Source organism: Penicillium crustosum (genome assembly GCF_028827405.1).
Source record: "Penicillium crustosum strain IBT 35664 chromosome Unknown utg000003l_segment0_segment0, whole genome shotgun sequence".
Classification (NCBI taxonomy): domain Eukaryota; kingdom Fungi; phylum Ascomycota; class Eurotiomycetes; order Eurotiales; family Aspergillaceae; genus Penicillium; species Penicillium crustosum.
Window position 1 is genome coordinate 1,854,508 of NW_026623124.1, and position 19,258 is coordinate 1,873,765.

General features: G+C 48.0%; 9 protein-coding genes across 9 annotated transcripts; 2 read left to right on the forward strand and 7 right to left on the reverse strand.

Annotated features, from left to right (window-relative positions):
• Positions 1–103: 103 nt before the first annotated feature.
• On the reverse strand, positions 104–1,665 carry N7487_007762 (putative transcription initiation factor subunit (TAF30); the record flags this gene model as incomplete). Its single annotated transcript, XM_056875492.1, has 7 exons — positions 104–192; positions 302–422; positions 490–630; positions 717–859; positions 1,016–1,167; positions 1,464–1,504; positions 1,657–1,665. The coding sequence occupies 7 exons, from the start codon at positions 1,663–1,665 to the stop codon at positions 104–106; spliced, it is 696 nt and encodes a 231-aa protein (XP_056727680.1).
• Positions 1,666–2,688: 1,023 nt separating this feature from the next.
• N7487_007763 (Ran GTPase-binding protein YRB1) lies at positions 2,689–3,751 on the reverse strand (the record flags this gene model as incomplete). The annotated part of the gene is made up of 4 exons (XM_056875493.1): positions 2,689–2,762; positions 2,818–2,946; positions 3,007–3,265; positions 3,455–3,751. 4 exons carry the CDS (start codon positions 3,749–3,751, stop codon positions 2,689–2,691), a joined length of 759 nt encoding a protein of 252 aa, XP_056727681.1.
• Positions 3,752–4,237: 486 nt separating this feature from the next.
• On the reverse strand, positions 4,238–6,796 carry N7487_007764 (uncharacterized protein; the record flags this gene model as incomplete). Its single annotated transcript, XM_056875494.1, has 1 exon — positions 4,238–6,796. The coding sequence occupies one exon, from the start codon at positions 6,794–6,796 to the stop codon at positions 4,238–4,240; it is 2,559 nt and encodes an 852-aa protein (XP_056727682.1).
• Positions 6,797–9,308: 2,512 nt separating this feature from the next.
• On the reverse strand, positions 9,309–11,785 carry N7487_007765 (Major facilitator superfamily domain general substrate transporter; the record flags this gene model as incomplete). Its single annotated transcript, XM_056875495.1, has 14 exons — positions 9,309–9,350; positions 9,406–9,463; positions 9,545–9,755; positions 9,817–9,972; positions 10,047–10,206; positions 10,264–10,328; positions 10,391–10,748; positions 10,803–10,884; positions 10,990–11,024; positions 11,083–11,175; positions 11,235–11,316; positions 11,377–11,429; positions 11,489–11,569; positions 11,624–11,785. 14 exons carry the CDS (start codon positions 11,783–11,785, stop codon positions 9,309–9,311), a joined length of 1,638 nt encoding a protein of 545 aa, XP_056727683.1.
• Positions 11,786–12,287: 502 nt separating this feature from the next.
• On the reverse strand, positions 12,288–12,827 carry N7487_007766 (uncharacterized protein; the record flags this gene model as incomplete). Its single annotated transcript, XM_056875496.1, has 1 exon — positions 12,288–12,827. The coding sequence occupies one exon, from the start codon at positions 12,825–12,827 to the stop codon at positions 12,288–12,290; it is 540 nt and encodes a 179-aa protein (XP_056727684.1).
• A 435-nt stretch (positions 12,828–13,262) lies between these two features.
• Positions 13,263–13,499, reverse strand: N7487_007767 (uncharacterized protein; the record flags this gene model as incomplete). Its single annotated transcript, XM_056875497.1, has 1 exon — positions 13,263–13,499. The coding sequence occupies one exon, from the start codon at positions 13,497–13,499 to the stop codon at positions 13,263–13,265; it is 237 nt and encodes a 78-aa protein (XP_056727685.1).
• A 949-nt stretch (positions 13,500–14,448) lies between these two features.
• Positions 14,449–15,034, forward strand: N7487_007768 (uncharacterized protein; the record flags this gene model as incomplete). Its single annotated transcript, XM_056875498.1, has 2 exons — positions 14,449–14,472; positions 14,528–15,034. The coding sequence occupies 2 exons, from the start codon at positions 14,449–14,451 to the stop codon at positions 15,032–15,034; spliced, it is 531 nt and encodes a 176-aa protein (XP_056727686.1).
• A 45-nt stretch (positions 15,035–15,079) lies between these two features.
• N7487_007769 (uncharacterized protein) lies at positions 15,080–16,342 on the reverse strand (the record flags this gene model as incomplete). Its single annotated transcript, XM_056875499.1, has 1 exon — positions 15,080–16,342. The coding sequence occupies one exon, from the start codon at positions 16,340–16,342 to the stop codon at positions 15,080–15,082; it is 1,263 nt and encodes a 420-aa protein (XP_056727687.1).
• A 1,227-nt stretch (positions 16,343–17,569) lies between these two features.
• Positions 17,570–18,935, forward strand: N7487_007770 (uncharacterized protein; the record flags this gene model as incomplete). Its single annotated transcript, XM_056875500.1, has 6 exons — positions 17,570–17,732; positions 17,794–17,859; positions 17,922–17,968; positions 18,041–18,420; positions 18,484–18,573; positions 18,653–18,935. 6 exons carry the CDS (start codon positions 17,570–17,572, stop codon positions 18,933–18,935), a joined length of 1,029 nt encoding a protein of 342 aa, XP_056727688.1.
• Positions 18,936–19,258: the final 323 nt, after the last annotated feature.

Below are 19,258 nucleotides of genomic sequence, written 5' to 3' on the forward strand. Positions count from 1 at the left end.
AAAGAAGCGAAGACTCGAGAAAAGAAAAGAAAATGAGAAGGAAACTGAATAGACACTCCCACGCCCTGGTTTCTCTCCCCTCTTCCGCTTGCTCGGTTGTCCTTTACAAGGCTCCGCGCTCCGCCGTGAAATCCCAGAGCATTTTGATCAACATGTCTGGGAGAGTGTACAAGTCCACGTGGAATTCTCCGACTGTAGAAACAAAAGAGGAGAAGTTAGCGTTTTGTTCAGAGTAAATGTCAAGCAAACCCGGTGATTTCTTTTTTCCCCCGAGATACCTCGAGCATAGAGAGGAACTTACGCTCAACATCGTTCTTTGTGTATGAGTCCGCGGCCTTGTTGTCATGAACCATCTGCACAACCTGCAGAAGGTCGTCTTCGTTCAGCTTCTGCAGCCCGTCGGCAAGCTTGTCCATGTCGACCTTGAGAGAGCGTGTTAGTCCTGCGACGCCAACCAATCTCAGAACCCATATCACAGAAACAACTCACATTCTTATCTGTGCGCTTCTTCTTCTTGGCGCTCTCCTCGCCACCAGCAGGGCGCTTGTGCTTGATACCATTCTCGTCACCGGGAACGGGACCGGACTCGCGCAGCGCGGCCATCAAAGCAGGCTTGGGGTTCTTGAAAGTCTGTACCAGCAAAAAGAAACGCGCCATTGATCAGCACACCATCCATACTTTCTCCCAAACGGGGGGATTTCAGAATCAAAACTCACGAGCACATGCTTAGATTCATAACGGGTCTGGGCGAAGTTCAGGTCATGTTGAATGGTGTACGACTTGTCGGCCGTCAGCTCGATGGACATGTCGAATTCACCCCATCCTTCCTCCTGAATGCGGAACGGCGGCTGCTTGAAGACTATTCGAAATTATCCCACGTTAGCATCCAATTCAGAAAACCATCACACAGAGAGCACTGTGCGACGAGATCTTGCTGGTCGTTGGATCCTGGAAACCGAGACCCCAGGCGTCGCCAAGACTAAATTCAAAAACACCAATAGGGACCAAAACATACCCTGCGTGGCACGTTCGCCGAAACTGGGGTGCAGGTGGTAAGTGACCTTGTCGAAGATGTTTGCGGGGACCAAAGCGCCCTTCTCGTTCACGAGCCAGACCTCAATATGCCAAGATCGTTGCGGGAAACCTTCGACCTCCGATGGCTTATCTCTGCAGGGTGAGAAGAGAGCCCAAGTAAGTCAATGTGTCTAATGCAGCGTGTTTTGTGTGTATGTGTAGGGATGGGGTGTGGGGGTTCCGAAGAGAAGAGTGGTCTGCGAATCGCGCCTCCATTCATCCTTGAGCGCATTATCAACCCCGTGTCCTGCAAGCTACAGGACGGAAGTGGCGAATGGCGTTGAAAGGAGATCGTGGGAGGAGACAGCAGCTTTAGGCGCTCTTCTCAGACCGGGGTTTGCGAAGGGAGGGGAGCTGGATGTAGAGGTAGATAGAGGGGGTGCGCATACATAATGTTCTGCTCAGTGATGAGACGGACAGTGCGCTTGACCTATTGAGGAGAAGTGTTAGTGTATGCAAGCTTAATTGTGCTGGAAACAGAGAAAAGAGCAGGTTTGGGCTGTGTCGGCCACAGCGACAAACCCACAGTGCTAGAGCATAGATGCAAGTTCGCGATATCTGATGAGGGGACAGTAAACTCACGTCAGGCATGATTATTTTATTGGTGACTTCGGGTCGTCACTTGAGGGAATCGTGAGGTTCTAAGGTTTTGAGGCCGAAAGGGGACGTTGACGTGCGGAGAGGTGGGCGTCTCGGAGACAAGTTTGCGCGGTCTATCGGGGGGTGTGAGCATGGGAAATCATAACTACACACATGTGTAGGCAATACCTCAATGTAAATCGGCAGCAAGAACTCGTATATAGTGTTGGGTCTTGAAATATATTCTCAAGGCAATTCGATGAAGCGGTGAATTAAGCTCAAAAGGTAGAGAGTGGGCTATATCTTCAAGGTTGCCCACTATGTTCACTTGACCTTGACACACTCTCACTTTCTACGTGATTTACTTCTTTATATATCTATCTATCTATATGTAAATACATATGTATATTATTATACAGAGATTTAAGACTGTTGAGATCAAACAAGAGATCCAGCTATAAACAAATTTACATTAAGTCCTAGCATTGTTTCTCTGCAATCTGCAATCATTATTATGTCTTTGAGAAGTCAAAGGAAAATATGAGCTACAGGATTTTTCTTCTTTTTTGATTTGAAAAATGTAAAATCTTGTTATTATTTTAGGAGGCATACACTGTTTTTTTTTCTTAGGCATACTCATCATTACTTTTTTTCGTTGTTTTTTTCTTCTTCGGATATCTTCAGGGTATGGGGTGATGTGCAGGTATATTGGATGGGGAAATGTCTATCTACTTCCGAACCACCGACGTTAGGGAACTGCTCTCCATTTCGTAGACTGCATGGCTCGCAATAGCTATGCGAGGAGCATCTTCATAACTGCTGCCTCGCTCGTCGCGTCGTAGGGGATGGGGGTGGGAATGGGATGAATTTGGGGGTGATGATTGGGTGGAACGGTGTGAAAAGGGCGAAAAAATGTGGTGATTTTGCAAGAGCAACCTCCGGGATGATTCCCCCAAATGCCTTGGAATGCCAAGTGCACGGTGATGGGGGACCCTCATCCTCGAAGAGTTAGCAAGGTGAGAGAAGAAGAGTTGTTTACTCCTCAGCGTTGAAGAGCTTCTCGTTCTCAACCTGAGCGGTCTCGAAAGCATCCTTGAAGGCGTTGGCATCTAAAACCATGGTTAGTAAAGATACCAACATCAAATTGGGATAAAAAACACTCACTCTCGCTGTTGGCGAAACGGATGGCGAGGGTCTGAGCCTCGGGCTCACCCTCGGAGACATCGGCGGCGGCGTTCCAGACCCAGCTGCGGTCACTGCCGACGTTGGCGCTCAGCTTCATGTCGGGGACGACTGGAAACACATATTAGCACTGGACTCTCTCCGGAAAATATGACTGGGCAGTAATCTTACTGTAGTGGTTGGCGCAGACCTTGAGGGTCTTATCGCGGCGCATGACGAGGCGGGTCTTCTGGTTCTCCTTGTGCTTCAACAGGCGGACATCACCGGTACCACGCTCCTTCCACTCCTTAGACTCGCGGTCGAACTTGAAGAGCTTGGCGCGCATCTTGAAGGTCTGCTCCTCAAGCTCCTCGTTGGTCTTGGTCTCAACCTTCTCGGTCAGGTGAATGACGGGCTCGAAGTGGACATCGGCGGACTCCTCGACTTCATCCTGCGTTGAAATATCATTGTCAGTATATGCGCAGAGCGAAAATAATCACGGGCACTGGTATAGTAAGCATAGGTTGGCTTAGTTGCGACGACCCCACTATCGGGAGAAAGGGGCACAAGACCCCGCCCCCATCGTAGACGCGTCCAACAACACCACCCATGTCACCAGCATCGGATGCATTAAACTCACCTCGTCGGTGGCCTTCTGGGCCTTGGAAGAGCCGGAGGGCTCATCGGTAGGCTCCTCGGCCTCCTCCTTCTTCTCCTTCTTGGGACCGCCACCAAACATGGAGAACATGCTGTCAGAGGTCTTCACGGCGGCATCCTTGGCGGTGTCGACAGCCTTCTCAGCGGTCTCAGTAGCAGTCTCGGCAACGGCCTCAGTGGTAGACTGCTCACCCTCGCCGGTAGCGGGGGTGGTCTCCTCAGGCTTAGTCTCGGAGGCAGAGATGGTGGGGTCGGGCTTGGTCTCGGTGATGTCAGACATGATGACGAGGGGTTCAAGAGGATCGGTTTAAAAAGATAAAAAGGAAGATGGCAGAGATCCACGGGAGATAGAGTGGAATTTCAGTAAGAGATAGTGTTTGTTGATCAGAGAAAGCGGCGATGAGGGGGGAAAAATTAATACTTAGTTTGGGTCCCATATCTGGCAGAACCCGCCACCGCTCTCGTCTGCCAATAGTGTACTCCATATAAATGTGAACTACGGAGTACATGCAACAGAAACACACATCAAAGAAAAGAAATCAATATTCTATTGCAGTGGGTACTGTCAGATAAGGCCAAAGTTGGAGTACGATTTAAATAAGAGATACCATTGCGCCGACTGAATAGTTTACGCGAAACCCCATTTCCAGTACAGTTGCCACCCACCAATCCTGATCGCCCATAAACAAAAACCAATACTCAGCCAACTCATTAATAGAGAGAGAAAATCAAAAGCAAATACAAAGTCGTGAAGGAAGTTCGTTCATCATTTCGAGCCACGGGTTGAGCAATCCCTGGGTTTGCCGGGCCGTAATCCCATAACATGTCGAGCACGCGACTGAGCCCGATCCAGCGCATTGCATTTCCTAACGTTGCGCACTCGATCCATCATACTGCGAAGGTCAATATTTGTCGCTGACTTCCCAATTCGGCTCCATGCATCATGAACGAGGCCCTTGGTTTCCTTGTTCACGCGACCAGACCGCGTTTGCAGCACAGAAGAAACACTTCGGAACCGCTGGATAGTATTGCGAGTCAAGATCTCTGAAATTTGCTTTGACCGTGATAAAACTGCATCGCGTGCATTTAGACTTTCACGGCGTAGATTTTCGGCATCGCGGCGCAAGAGATGGGTTCTCTTCACCACATCTCCCACGATCACCTGTAAATCGGTGGAGAGGCGACCGCATACCTCAGTCAAGCCAGTCTGAGCCGTATGAATCTCCTTAGCGAACTGGGAAGAAATTCCCTGTGCTGCCCGCTTCCAGTTTGCGATCTTCAGCCACGGAGTTCCGAAGTCAAGAGCCATGGTCTGGCTGATTGGCTGTTTTGACTTGGTTGTGATCGTCAAGTTGAGCAACCCGTACGCATCCTCTCGGTTCAATTTCAGTGTATAGACTCCATCAAACAGCTGAGACAGCTCGTATGTAAGAGGCTTGTTCTCTCTGTGAATGCTAACATTAAATTGTGGCTGTTTTTTGGACGACGCAAACTTATGTGGGGGTTTGATGATAACATGGCAGTCTCCAACAACCTGAAGCTCAAATTCGTTCGTCGCTCCCGATGATTTAGCGGTAGAGATAGTTGGCACGTTGACACCTTCGGGAATTGAATTTCCCCAAGAGGGCACATATGATATCCGCATAGGAGCTGACGGCCGTGTGGAGATTGAGGTTTGTACCACTCGATCCAGAGTCAGAACAGAGGTTGGAGGTATATGGGAAGCCACTGGGAACGATGCATTGGACAAAGCCGATCCAGCAAAGAATTGTACTAGAAAGACGACCAAGACTCTAACAGCCGCATACCCAATAGATATGGCAATGGCCGAAATGAGAGTCAAAGTAACCAGACGTAGCGTGGGGCCCAACTCTCGGGCCCGTGTGGCATACGAAGGCGGGAGCCAATTACCAGGATACTTCTCGAGATCCGCAAATATGTGTCTCTGAAGAGGCTTGGGAGTATCGGCAGTAACTTTATGCGCCTTCCTTGGATACAAGCCAACGAGAGAAGCCAGGTTTCGATTCAACTGACCAGGCGTGATGCTCTCAAAAGTCTTCAAATCGATAGGATACCGTCGGAGGACTGCGGTCTCCCCGGAAACTGGATGGCGGGATTCCAAGCATGTGTGCAAACTGTTGTGGTTAAGAGGGATCACCTCTCCGGCCATCTTCCACAGTGGCTCCTCTGAAATCACCATCGCCGGGACTCCATGACGTTCTAGGAATATATGGGCAAGGCGCTGGGTCTTGACGGCTGCCGCATCATCGAGGCCGGAGACAAAGAGAATTGCTACATCTGGTAGAGTCCAATCTGTTGCAGATGTTACATGGTAGTCAGACCCATTCCAAGCCGAGGTGCAGACAGGCCGATTCTTGAACTTCAGGTGAAGTGTATTGGGTCGATCCGCGTGGGGATCGGCCGTGGCTTCCAGACATTCATCAACCACCAGCTGAACATGAATCGGGAGAAGTTCCGCAAAGTTGGGGACAGCCCCGGCGCCAAATGAGGTTGGCACGACATGATATCGGGAAGATTCGGCCGAGCTGGTCTCTGAACCAGCACATGAGCTTGATACCAGAACATCGCCGATCTTGTCGAGAATGATGTTTCGGAATCCAGGTTGTCCGACATAGAGCACGCGGAAAGGTTTATCCAGGTCGAGGCTCTGCTTCGTCATGGTCTGTTGAACCGTAGCCATGAGGATGGAGTCAGTTGAATTGTAGGGCAGTCGACCCTTTAATTCTGAGGCTGCAGCACCTTCGAAGATGCGGATAGTATGCTTGAGCTCTACTCTTTCGATCTCAGGCCACTTCTCGGGTTCCACAAATTCGATCGAATCACTGGTGTGGGGGAAGGAGGGCTTTGTGGTTGTGGTGCTGTCATCAATAGTGGTTCGTCTGGCGGCAAAGAGGGCAGGCAGCTCCTGGGAGACTGATCCAGTGCACTGCACTTCATCTCTGTCTATCCCATCATCCTCTTGGTTGTCTTCATCCTGCGCCTCGGCCTCGCTACCGCTGTAGCGTTCGTCGAGGCTTGAAACGTCGTCAGGGCTGGCCTGGTCGATTAACGAGCCTGTATCAGTTTGTTCGGAGTGGCTGCCATCCTCTGAGCGTATGTCAGATACACTCAGAGTTGCCCAGCTATCACTCAGGGTCTTGGCTGAATGATCAGAAAGTTGATCTGACGTCATATTGGTAGGCCGTGAACGGGACAACCACTCCTCGACAGAAGCTGTCAGGGGTGGAAGAGTCGGATATTGTAGACTCGAAGCAGTCTGTGCACGGAGGAAACGCCTATGAGGCGAGTCTGGATCGTCAGTCATTTCGTCGATGTAAATTTCATAGAGCACACGGGTGCGGCGAAAACAGGAGCTTAGGGATAGCCCAAGCCGTAGGGAAGAAGGTCAAAAAAAAAAGCAGAGTTAGAAGCAGAGACGGAGATATAGAGCAGGTAAATAGAAAAGAAAAGGGAGGGTCGGAAGATACTGGGAGTCTTAGGCAGAGAGTCCTAGGCAGAGACTCAGAATGCCCAAATAGAGTGATAAGGTGGGTCTGCGGGGAGCCGGATGGGTCAGGATAGTCAGGTGCGTGACTGGAAGTAAGGGCATACCTAGGTAAAAGGCGTGAGAATATTGGAAGGGCAAAGAAACACAGTAATGAAGATAAAGAGCATAAAAGAGAACTGAAACGTAGAAGTGGAAGTAGATGAAGTTGATGAAGGGGATGTACGGGATGTGTTGCGATAAGAACAGTTGGAATGGATGACCCAAAGTGACTGTAATGGCGGGGTAGTACAGGGTACCTGGTTGTTGTATGGTGATGCCCGCAGTGATGGAAGTACTAGGTACCAGTACAACATTGATACCTGACTGCAAGGTCCTTTGTCTACCCCTCTTCGATGTACAACTCCAACTGCACTCCAAATTAAAGAAAGGACTGACCTCTGGAACCTATCATATTTCATTATTTTCCTAAAGAAACTATTCTTATACTTGGTTCTATACTTGATAAGGTACAGCTCCACTATGCCCCACCATGATCGCCGAATGTTTACATCCTCCATACATTCAAAAATCTACATGGAAATGAAGTGCCACTGACAAAAGCCTACCTAGGACTGAATTCGCTTCACTTACTCGATTTGAGGTATTGAACCATCTACAAGCGTTGTCTTCTTATCCTGGAACCCACCTCGCCCAGCAAGGTCCATCGGCATATGACCGAAGGATCCCTGCACGCAGGATCCACCGACTTCTTACAAAATTTACACAGCAGCAGCATGACACAGCCCGTGTATAGTGTTTCAGAATAGACATCGGATTTCAAGAGGAGGTGAACCTTGTCTTCATTGAGTGACTGGATGGCCATGTGTGAAGCAATAAGGCCAGGTTAACCGCCGTTGGAGTAATGCGGTTATCTCCAGCTAGAGCCATAGAGCGGCTGAACGTCATGGGGTCTAGTAGAAAAGTAGGCACCATGGGCGAGAATATCATTATCGATGGCGGTTTATCCTGATCCTGATATAGAACTTATCCAAGGATTGACTTGAGAGCTCCATTTATGTCTCTTGAGAAACATCCGGCTCATATAATACCCTGACATGGTAGAACTCCCGACACCGCATGTAAATACCGACAAGCCTCGAACCAGTCGGGGGGTTTTATACTCTGTCACTCTCTAACACCCGCTGGCAGCTTTCCGCAGACGCATCATCCTTACACCATACCTCTCGCCGGTTATAACCAACGGTATGGGCTAGTTCATTGGGCAGAGTGGCAGAAAGCCTAAACTTCTCATACCGAGCCTGCTCATTCCGTTCAACCTCGAACCCGTTTCCCATAAGCTTGTGATCTGTGGCTACAACTGACAAGGCAACCGTCCGAGCATCCGGTGTAAAATGAACTGTTTGACGGGCCTCGGTATCGAGCTCACCTATGCTTGCTATTCTATCTGACGTATAGGCGAAGGCTAGTTCGACTATTTCCCGGTCCTTGAAGTAGGCCTCGGCCGTAATTATGGCCTCTCTACAGCCATCATCATCTTGCCTTTCAAAGTACGGTTATGAAACCCGAAGCACCAACGGTTGACAGATAATCCCAAAGCCTCTATTCCTCCAGAGTGTCAACCCCCAAGTCAACATAGGATTGGTCAAACAGCGCAAAAGGAATGTTCCGGCCACGTACTATCCTCAGCCCAGTTGTGGTGATATAGCCGGTAGTAGCATTTGTTGAGTACAGACCTCGCGTACCAAGGTCGAACGCCAGCTCGGGTCATTTTCACTGTAGGGCTTGGGCAGCAAAACAACTCCACATAAAGGGCGGTAAATATTAGGAATCTTAATTATCGATATAGGGGTCATGCGTTTTCGTATGCTTGCTTCGAAGTGTGCAAGCCCCTAGGCTCACTGAACTTGTTTGAATTTGTACTGATTAATAGAGATTAAGTGTCAATGAAGCAATGCGAATATACTGGAAAGCCGTGTAGCTATGAAAGAGAGGGGGGGAGGAAGACTGTACAGGTCTACTACTATGGGTGATGCGACACATGAGAGATATTCAAACGATTAATTGTTCATTCATGAATGATTTATTAGGCAAATTCGGATCGGAGATGAATCTGGCTTATTTGGAAATAGCCCTTAGCCGCAACATATATTGTGCAGAGACCATACGGCTTTTGACACATCGTTGAAGGACCAAAAAAATACCTAAGAACCAAAACGTTTTATCACGAGATTCTAGTTACTCTATAGTAGGAATACTCCTTCGCCAGAAACATTTAATTTTTGACTCATGGGGCAAATAAGTCTCTCACTTGAGTCTTCAAATATAAATTCTAGGCACCACCGGCTGCTGCTTCCATGAACAATCTTTCACGCTAGATAGAAAAAGTGTCAGTGGCGTGGCAATAGATGATGGTAGAGCAAACCCACCTTCAAGAAGAGAGAGAGGAGGACACCGAGCGCACCGGCAACAATTAAAAGAACATATCTAGGAAGAAAAGGTTAGCAATTGAGTGAGTCACCAAGCACCGTCGAAGAATAAATAGTTCAACAAAGAAGAGAGACCTACACATTGTCGATGGCTGAAACAATAATGTCAAGAGCTGCGGTCTGTTGTGACTTGGTTAAGGTCTTGAAGAATCCACTAGACGTTCCCGCGATAGAATTCTTGACATCGGCAGGATTGGCATCCGGGAGCAACCGTAGCAGTTCTTTTGTTGTCTTGTTGACGAAGATAGCACCAGCTATACCCAAGGCTAAGACAATGCCCCCCAGTTGGGCTGGTTTATTGAACATTAGTCCGAAGACAAAGAAGGGACATATGAAATAGGGTCCACTTACAAACCATCATATAGCCCAAAGCCCATGGAATCTCAGCTTTCGGTACCTTTGCCTGTACCACACTATAGCCTGCTTGATTGTAGGCACCAACGCCCAGCGCCATCAGAGCCGTGTATCCGTATATTGCGCTAGCAGAGGTATCGGCCTTCACGCGATCTGAATTTGAATCTCAATTAGTATCAAGTATATACATCCCAATGGGAACAAGGGTGGCTTTCCAGGGAACATACACATCAAAACAGCGGCGATAAGCTCAAAAGCAGCACCGAAGAAGTACCATGGGATATAGTAACCGAACTTGGACATCATGTGGCCATTGGCAATAATCGTGAAGATAAGAACCAACACGAAAGGTAGAAGACGCAACGACGTGTGAACGGCCGTATCTCCCTACAATAGTATTAGTTCCTATACCTTATAGATAAAGATCAATGTGGCTATCCTGACCTGTGTAAACTGGAAAAACAATGGGATATAATAAACCGCAATAAACAGTCCACTGCTGGCGCTCGCTAGACAAAGGGTATGGATTAGCAGAGCACCACGATGGCAGTTTGTAAAGAGGTTGACTCACTGTTGAGAATAAATAAAAGCAACAAGGAGCGGCTCTTGAGAAAGTGAACTGGAAACAGTCGAGTTTGCTCATTGCAGAAGATGAAGAAGGTCTGCTGTGCCCCAAACACGATGAAGAGCACCCCTGACACTACAAAGAGCGCAATTGACTGACCGCTGCCCCATTTCCATTCCACACCTCCAAAGTCAATGCCCATGATCAAGGTTGTTAAGGCACCAATAAAAAGGACGCTGCCAACCCAGTCGATATTCATTGCCTTTTCCTTGGAGGTAGCATTTGGGAGGGGCTCGAATGAAGGCAAGAGAAGGAAATACACCGGGGCGAAGGCTGCTCCAATCACGAGATTGATGTAGAAGGCCTAGGCATGGTTAGCATAATATGAGTTTATATGCTAAGATTGCTGAGAACCTACCCAACGCCAAGTGGCGGCACTTTCAGCGAATGCGCCTCCAATGGCTGGACCAGTGACTGTTCCAATACCCCATGAGACAGCACTATCCGAAAGGGAAGTCAATTAGCATATATATAGAGTTAAAGCACGGGTTACTTGCGTCAAACCGATATAGAAGGGACGTTCGGATACTGTTGTATTGACGGACAATTGCGTCAAGACGCCGAAGTACATGCCACTTCCCTGAGAATTTTGTTAGTGTTTAGGGTTGTAGGATCTAGCTAGGACAACGTGTACTTACTCCAGCGCCAGCCATTGCTCTACCAACAATCATAGCATTCATATTTGGTGCACCTCCACACAGAGCGGAACCTGCCATAAATAGGACGACGCACTAAACAATAATCAGCGATGTTCTATTTCGGATGGCATAATCGGGCCTCATCGACTTACCCCGATATAAAGCCACTTAGCATTGTAAGTCGCGTAGACCTTAGACCAAGGAAGCACAGTTGCAGATGAGCAAAGGGTAAATCTGCAAAGAGAATTGATCTGTGAGAAATATTCTATACTCCAGGCCGGATATGAGTCCTACCCGACAGAGAGCCATGAAATCTGATCAGCTTCATTGAACTGCGCTACAATAGCCTGATAATTCAAGGAAAGTTAGCGTTGTTTGGTCGTTAACATGACGCCGAAGTACTGACCGGTTGAATATTAGCCACAATTGTATTGTCCAGAGCAAAGAGCATATGGCTGGACAAGATAGCAGTCACAACCAAAATCCACTGATATTTCCAAAATTAGTTATGAGAAGATAAGCTCAGATAAATTTGACAAACCTTGAATCCGGTGATGGCTCGCACTTCCTCTTTCTCCTCCATATCAAAAGACCCGGTGTGCTTCGTACTGAGCTGGGACATGATAGAGCTGGGGTTGTGGGCCTCCACCAGAACGGGCTGGGTCCCCGACTCACCACCATCTCCTTTGGGATGTTCAGTCATTGCAATTTATTGCCTAGGATTATGCAACTTGATCGATGCTACTCTGTAGGGAAAGTGTGCGAGATATATGGATGCTCTTTGAATTACTGGATACAATATCATTTTATAAGAAATTCAATTGACCTGAGGCGATCTATCGAATCAAAACCATGACTAAAACTATAAAATCATGGGTGAATAATGTAGATGGGATGATCAGACCTAGGATTTACAATCTGGGATCACGATGGGATACCGCCTGTCCTATCAGGATTCCACTGGGATAGCGATGGGCTGCCGAATACCAAGCCCGCAGGCCTGATGGGATACCGATGGGATAGCGACGGGATCCCCTTAGTTAGGGCTACCGCTATCCCAGAGTCGGAAACAATCTCCCAAGGCGACAAACACACAGCTGCAACACTATAACATATACACACTATCACTAAAGACCTCGAGGCTCAGTTTTATAAGTGAAAGATATATATAAATTCATATTAATGTTCTTTCCATTAAAACATCGTTATATCCACTGAAATTGTTGATCACGAGGCTGCAAAACCCGCGCAGTCTGAGAAATCCAATTGTCTTCAATATTCTCATTGGTATATGCAGCTTCATTTCCTCTGATTTTCGCGGCCAAATCCGAAGTAGCATGCCAGAGCCCATCACTGTCCGGCACCGCAAATTGCAGGTCTGCCAAAGAAAGAAGGCTTCCATCCGGTGATCGTGGTCCACGTCGAGGGCTGAAATCCGGCGCGTCTTCCAAGAGTTTGGTGTCGCATACTCGGGCATGCCTGCATACTCTGTACAATGACAAACCAAAACGCTTGGCTTCCTCGATACCAAGCCAAATAAAAACATCGGGATCAACTCCTGGTTTGAATTGGGCCAATATTGAGGGATAGAAGAACATGCGCCGCTTCAGACAGGTGCGCACGAGGGAAATCAGAAGTTGAGAGGGGATCTCGGGGATTGCTTGAGTCAATTCCAGATCTAGCTGGTCGTGGTTGAGGAGGAGGGAGAAGATGAGGTGCAACAGGATTCCTTGGTATGTTGCCATCGGCCAGGGTGGGGGGCTGGATGGGGATATTCCATGTTGCTGCAAGTGTGGCTCGTAATGGTGATTCGATATGTCCCATTATCCCTGAATGGCTTTTTAGTAACAAAAATGGAAATTTAGAGAGAAGAAGGACTGAACTAACTCTTTGCTCGTATATCGACGAGGTCAGTCTTTTATGTAGGTCCTTTGCGGTCTGTTGTGCATTGCTTTCCATCATTGCCCACGAGCCCATCATAACCACTGACTGAGCCAGAAAGGGTAGCTCATTGTCGGGATCGAACGTCGCTGGGTGCAAGAATGGCCATTTTGGGTGAAACTTGTCGAAATAGGCCTGGACATATGGCGCAACTCTGCATGGGCTATTTTCAATGCTTTCTGAACGCTGGATAGGACCCGCGGATTCTGTCGGAGGAGAATAAAATTCATCGACCGATTCTACCGACGGTATGGGGCTTTTGCGGGGATTTCGAGGCCGATTTTGTTCCAATGGACGTCCTCGTAAGATTCGGGTATATAAACATTGAATTCCTCGCTGGAAGCACGTGTCGCAGGGAGACCGTCCATCGCATTTTGACCGCCGTGAGCGACAATAGGTACAAGCTTGAATTGTCCGGGAGTATTGTAGCTCCTTGGTTTTGTGATGAGTGCGGACATGCTGTCGTAGCGTGTCATTCCTGGAAAAGACGCGATCACAGAAGGAGCATTCGAAACGATCTGTTTGAAAGTGCCTTTTAGCATGTCGGGTCAGATGTTCTTTCCGTTGATAGCTTAGGTCACACCCGGGAAAGTGGCATTGGAAAGGGGGTTGTTGTGTTGTCATTGGAATCAGGAATGGAACTACACAGAATGGACCGGAGGTTGTTTAAGCCTAAATGTTGGAATATTGAGGATAATGCACCCCAGAATGTGAGATATGGCGATATACACTAGGCTGAATCCTGAGAGTGAAGATTTGGGATAGCGATGGGATAGCGGGAGTAAGGTGGGTTCTTCACGGTTGGCAGGTCTTGGCTGGGGTAATTCCGTCAGCCCCGCCGATCTCCAGGGCTGAATGGCCAGCCTCTAAGTCAAGTACAGTATCTGCCAGGTGGTCACCTAACTTACGTTACTATAGCGATCAATTTTAGTATGTGATGAAACATCATGTCGGCTCACAAACCAAGATTTGAAAGAGTCTGTTCCCGTCGCCGACAACGCTCCATACCCAGTTTGGCTGATCATTCTGCTCGGATCAGCCAAGATATTTATTGTCTTATATAGCGCCTCGACCTGCCTTCAAAATTACTTGCAGTTGGTTAATTTTGCACCGGTGCCGCTCGCGGTGGTGTCCGATGGCTGGCTGGGGCGATATATGTACGGTGTAGGTGAAAATGATGTATTACTGCGCGTGGAGTGTATACAGAAATCTCACTATCAAATGTGGTGGGTTCCTAGTTTGCAGCCCATTCTCCGCAAACTAACGTTTCCTAGTCTCCCATTTCCAATTGTTTGGCTCTGCTGGGGACAAACATATAATACCTTAGTCTACTTAACACGACACTAGTGATGCTAGCCTCGACCAAGTGCCCCATAGAGATAGTCATCACATGTCGCCATCTGTCATCAGCTGCAATAGCCTATCATGAGTCATCTCGCATTGCTAATGGTCTGCACTTCTCGTCCTATCATCCAATGCATCTCAAGCAGTAACAGTGGAGCAGGACGATTTAAACCCAAGAAAAGCACTTTCCGAAGCAGGCGTCAAGGTCACCGTAGCCTGCCGCACTTTAAGTGCCGCCCATGCCCTCACTGCAAACTACAAGTCTACCACAGCTATCGCTCTCGATGTAGTCAATGAGCCGGAGAACCTCTACGCGGCCATCTCCCAGACAGATATCGTCATCTCCCTCATCCCCTACGTTCACCACGCCCTCATTGTCTCAGCCGCCATCAAATATAAAAAACCAGTCGTGAAAACGAGCTACATCTCGCCCGCCCTCCGGGCACTCGAAGACCAAGCCAAGGCCGCAGGGATAACAGTCCTCAACGAGATCGGTCTCGACCCTGGCATCGACCATCTTTACGCCGTAAAGACTAAAATAGAAGTGAAAAGGTCTCCAATGCCATGTATATATCTCTACATGCTATTGAATCAAACTTCCAAAAAGGCCAACAAAAGAAAAACCAACATGCGCATTTCATCGTCTATCATCACGGCTATTTCGTAGATTTCGTAAACTACCCGAACCAACTCTGCCACCTGAAAATGTATTTCAGCGGCCACTGTTCGACAGGCCCCCCTCTCCAAGACACCCGTACAGTTCAGCTGAGAGATAAAACGTGTTGGACCGCGTACCGTCCAACTTCTCCTTCATACTCACCCAGCTATGGATGCCACGACCAGCCTCCAACGGCCGGCGCTGCACAGCACTAATAGCATTTCTATACCTCTCTCGGTAGAGCTGTGGCGCAGAAATGGCATCCATATACATTTCGATGCGCTGCTGCGCTTCGGCATCATTTACAGCGTAGCTGTCCATTGGGTAGAGGACCGTACGGGCCGCTGGCCTGGATGGATCTTTGTTCTTGAAATGGAAACAGGATAGCCCGGGTTTACCACGGTACGGCCCAAGCGATCCACCCGCCATAATTGAGTAGAACAGTTCAATAGCACGGACGCTGGAATTGGGATCCATTTTGACATGTTTTTGCGCGATTTGTGTTGCAGAGGCGCCACAGTGTGCAACGTATACCTTGACTTCGGCGTCTTCTGGATTCGGCGACAGGCCAAGCGAGAAATAGATGGGGTAGTCGTCGCCAGTCATGATGCTCTCTAATAATTTCCACGAGCTAGCCAGTCCCAAGCGCTCCAGAGCCTCTCGGGTGACCTTGAAAGCGTTTTGGCGTCCGGTGGCTAGTGGATTCAGGTATATCTTCCACTTTTCCAGTGTATTTGAGGTAGCGAAGCTGTGCCATGAGGCTAGGTTACCCTCGGCACCTGAAGGGAGAAAAAGATCTTGAACAAGGTTCAGGCGGTCCAGGGAGACCTTTGTGGGGCCGTACTCTGTCGCGATGTCGTCAGTCAAGCGCGAGGTTCTCTCTTGGAGGGCGGCTAGGCTGTTTTCCTTGGGCTGAGCTTCAATTAAAAATCGCAGTTCAGTTGCTCCGGTCGCTTGGGATAGAGCTAATGAATACTCAAAAGGTGAGTGATCATTGCTCACGTCGGAAACCCAGGCCGATGTGTTCAGCTTCTGTGGTATGGCATTTTGACACCATTCACCCCCAGAAAATCTCAAGGCGTGCAACAGCTTCTCTCGCGTGACATCGTCTTGTCCAATGACTTTAGAAAGACGTGTAACTTGCCGATTCGCCTCGCTAATATAGTTGCCTCTGATCACTTGATTTATGGGAGCTGGAGTTGGAGCCATAGACATGGTAGGCTTGATGGTAGTTGTCGTGTATTGGTATCGGTGGATCAATTGGTGACTTTGCAGGTACGACCAGGCGACTGGTTTGTTCTGGTCTAGGAGAGCCATAGCTGGTGCAAAGTTGTGACTGTTAATGTTCTTGTCAACTCTAGGGCGCTATATATCCGAAGTATATATTTGGCTGAAGGTGGGTCTCATATAAGGTTGGGCTGCTGCTTGGAACTCATTCTGAAATGCGGTGTAGACAGATGACTTGTGATTTAGAACTACCTGTAACTATGGGATCCTCTTCAGGCCGTTGACAGCGAACTTCCAAGTATATAGAGTTTCAAGGAATGAGATAAGCGCTTGCTAGGTGCATATAAGACAGCCGCCGTTGGCATAAAAATACAAGCAATCACAAGACAAAATACATAAAATCTTTACTACACAGCCAATTATTCTACTGATACGATATAATGGACACCTTCGCCTGTTGTACCACGCGGAGAGGCTTTAAAGGGTAATAGGTACGTTGCGGAGAATAGTAATATCAGCGCCACTAGCAGACCATTGGCAGAACATGATAAAAAATGTAATTTATATGCGAGTAGATTCAACAATGTGATTGCGCAATATTTTACATTGATTTACGCCCTGGTCCCTTTAGTGCCTAATATTTCGCCCCTCAGCTAGCACTAGTTAGGAATATGACCGGACCTCGGCACATTCCATCACTTCGACATGCAGAAGGCCAGATTGACATATTGCTTCACCGTTCCTACTCAAATACTCCCAAAAGCTATGTCCACTCTGCGGGGGGATAAAAAGTTCCTAGTAAAAATATCCTCGGTCTCGTTTAAGGTGACGAATCGTCATTTTGACACTACATAGGGAGTATGTACATACATATGCAGGGAAGAGGATAAATTACAGACCGTGGAGTACATGAGTACTTAGGCAGCTACGTGTAATCTGCACGTATGCGGAGTATATGCATGTTATATATTAAACAATATTATACAAGAGTACGGAGTAGTTCTCATGTGGTTATTTACATGCATGATATAAAACCACCTCCTGTATCAAAATGACATACCCTTGCTAAACCTTGCCTAGCTCTGAATTAGGGTAGTAGCGAAAAGAACATGAAACCCCCCTCCTATTAGTAGGTCGTAAGTTCCAATCTAAGATAACCACTCATTATGTCGATATTGAGAATTACGCTTTAGGCTTGGGACTAATTAATCTCTTTTCTTGTCGAATTTGGCCCTCCCCCAAGAGACCATCCATTTCAATCTTCCAACGACCAGTGATTTATGTGTATATGTTTAACGTCGTGGCTGAATCTATACAATGGAAGGCATGAACCCTATTGCGGCCATTGTGCAGCCAACCGCCTTGAAGCCCCCTGTCTTCGTGGGATTGGCGAGCGCGTTATGTGCACTTTCTGGCAGCATTATTGCACTTCGACTTTGGACCAATCTCAATCACCTTCAAAAGCTCTATGTTGATGACTGTACGTATAGCCTTCTGGTTCCAGTGGGAATTTCCATGGCTAGCCAAGCTTACCTTGGCAGATTTAAGCGTACTCGCGCTCCTGTTCCTGATATGGAACTCTGTCACCTTTTCTCTACTGTTTGATGGTAAGGATTTCATTCATCTTGATGTGAACCCACACATGAAGGACTGACCAAGTTCAAAATAGTACTGAACTCGAACCCTAACGATGTAACAATTGAACATCTTACAAGGGTATGGCTACGATAACTTCCACACAGGTTATCCCCTTTCATCAGGCGTCGTTTGCTAATATTTCCCTCGCAGCTTGTTGCGGTTGGAATCGCCTCGGGCAACAGTTCAATTTACAGCGCGAAATTGCCTCTGCTTTTCATGCTCATCCGAGTCTTTGGAATCAAGGATTGGTTGCGCTGGACCTGTATATTTCTCATCGTCGTCGGGACTCTGGGCGGCGTGATCACGCTGTTGTATGCTGGCATCTCCTGCAGCCCGGATCTTCATGAGCCAACCCCACCATTCTTGCTCTCATGCGTCAGCGCCCTCACAGACGCGACCATTGCCCGTGGTTCTATATCGCTCGCCATCGATGTCATTGCATTCATTATCCCGATTCCAATTATCGTGAATCTTAATATGCCACTTCGTAGGAAGATCGGAGTGGCGTTTGCCTTTGCTACGGGACTTCTGTAAGCTCGGCTATTTCTTCCCTATTGACTTGAGCGAATTTTCTGACCGCAATCCTTCAATAGCGCCATCGCAGCTAGCTCATTGGGGCTGTATTTTCAGGAAGCGCAGTCAACGCAATCTTCTACCAACTTTGCCAATGCTTTGCTTGTCACGTAAGTTTGTCAACCTCATCACCGCCCCAACCCTAGTCCCAACCCCCTGCGAGCCTCTCACTGACAATTCCACAACTAGTGTGATCGAAAGCGCGGTGGTCCTCATGGTCAGCTGCACGCCTGCCATTCATGTATTCTGGACCAAGCATGCAGGATCCTTACGCAGCCGCTTTGGATTGTTAACCTCATCACACACCAAGTCCAAGCTTTCGGAATCCACAACTAATCTGGGAGGAACCGGTACCTCAAACTCCGATCAAACACAGGTCCGCGCACACGAATACGTTGAACTAGATGAATTGGCCGATATGGGGAAATCACCGTACGAGCGTAAGGTGTTGAGGGTCCAACAATACGTGTAAGATATTCTGTACTTTGAAACGTCTACTGTGTTTAGTTTAGTGTGAGATCGTCTTGTTACAAGGGGGATGGCTGTCTTACCCCTCTTCAGTATAGAAACAACACGATCTACAATGTAAGTACGGAGTACGGAGTATATGTCAAGTATTACAGAAACCCAGGAGGTCCGGATCCGACAATCGACATTTAGTTAACTAGTTAGCTACGATCCTCCACATGTAACGATCGACGATGCACGGCCCGCTTTCTTTTACCCACTGTTTCAACGCCCTCGGATCCTTTGAGCTTTGAACCGCTAATCAATAATTTCCGCTCCACTCAATTA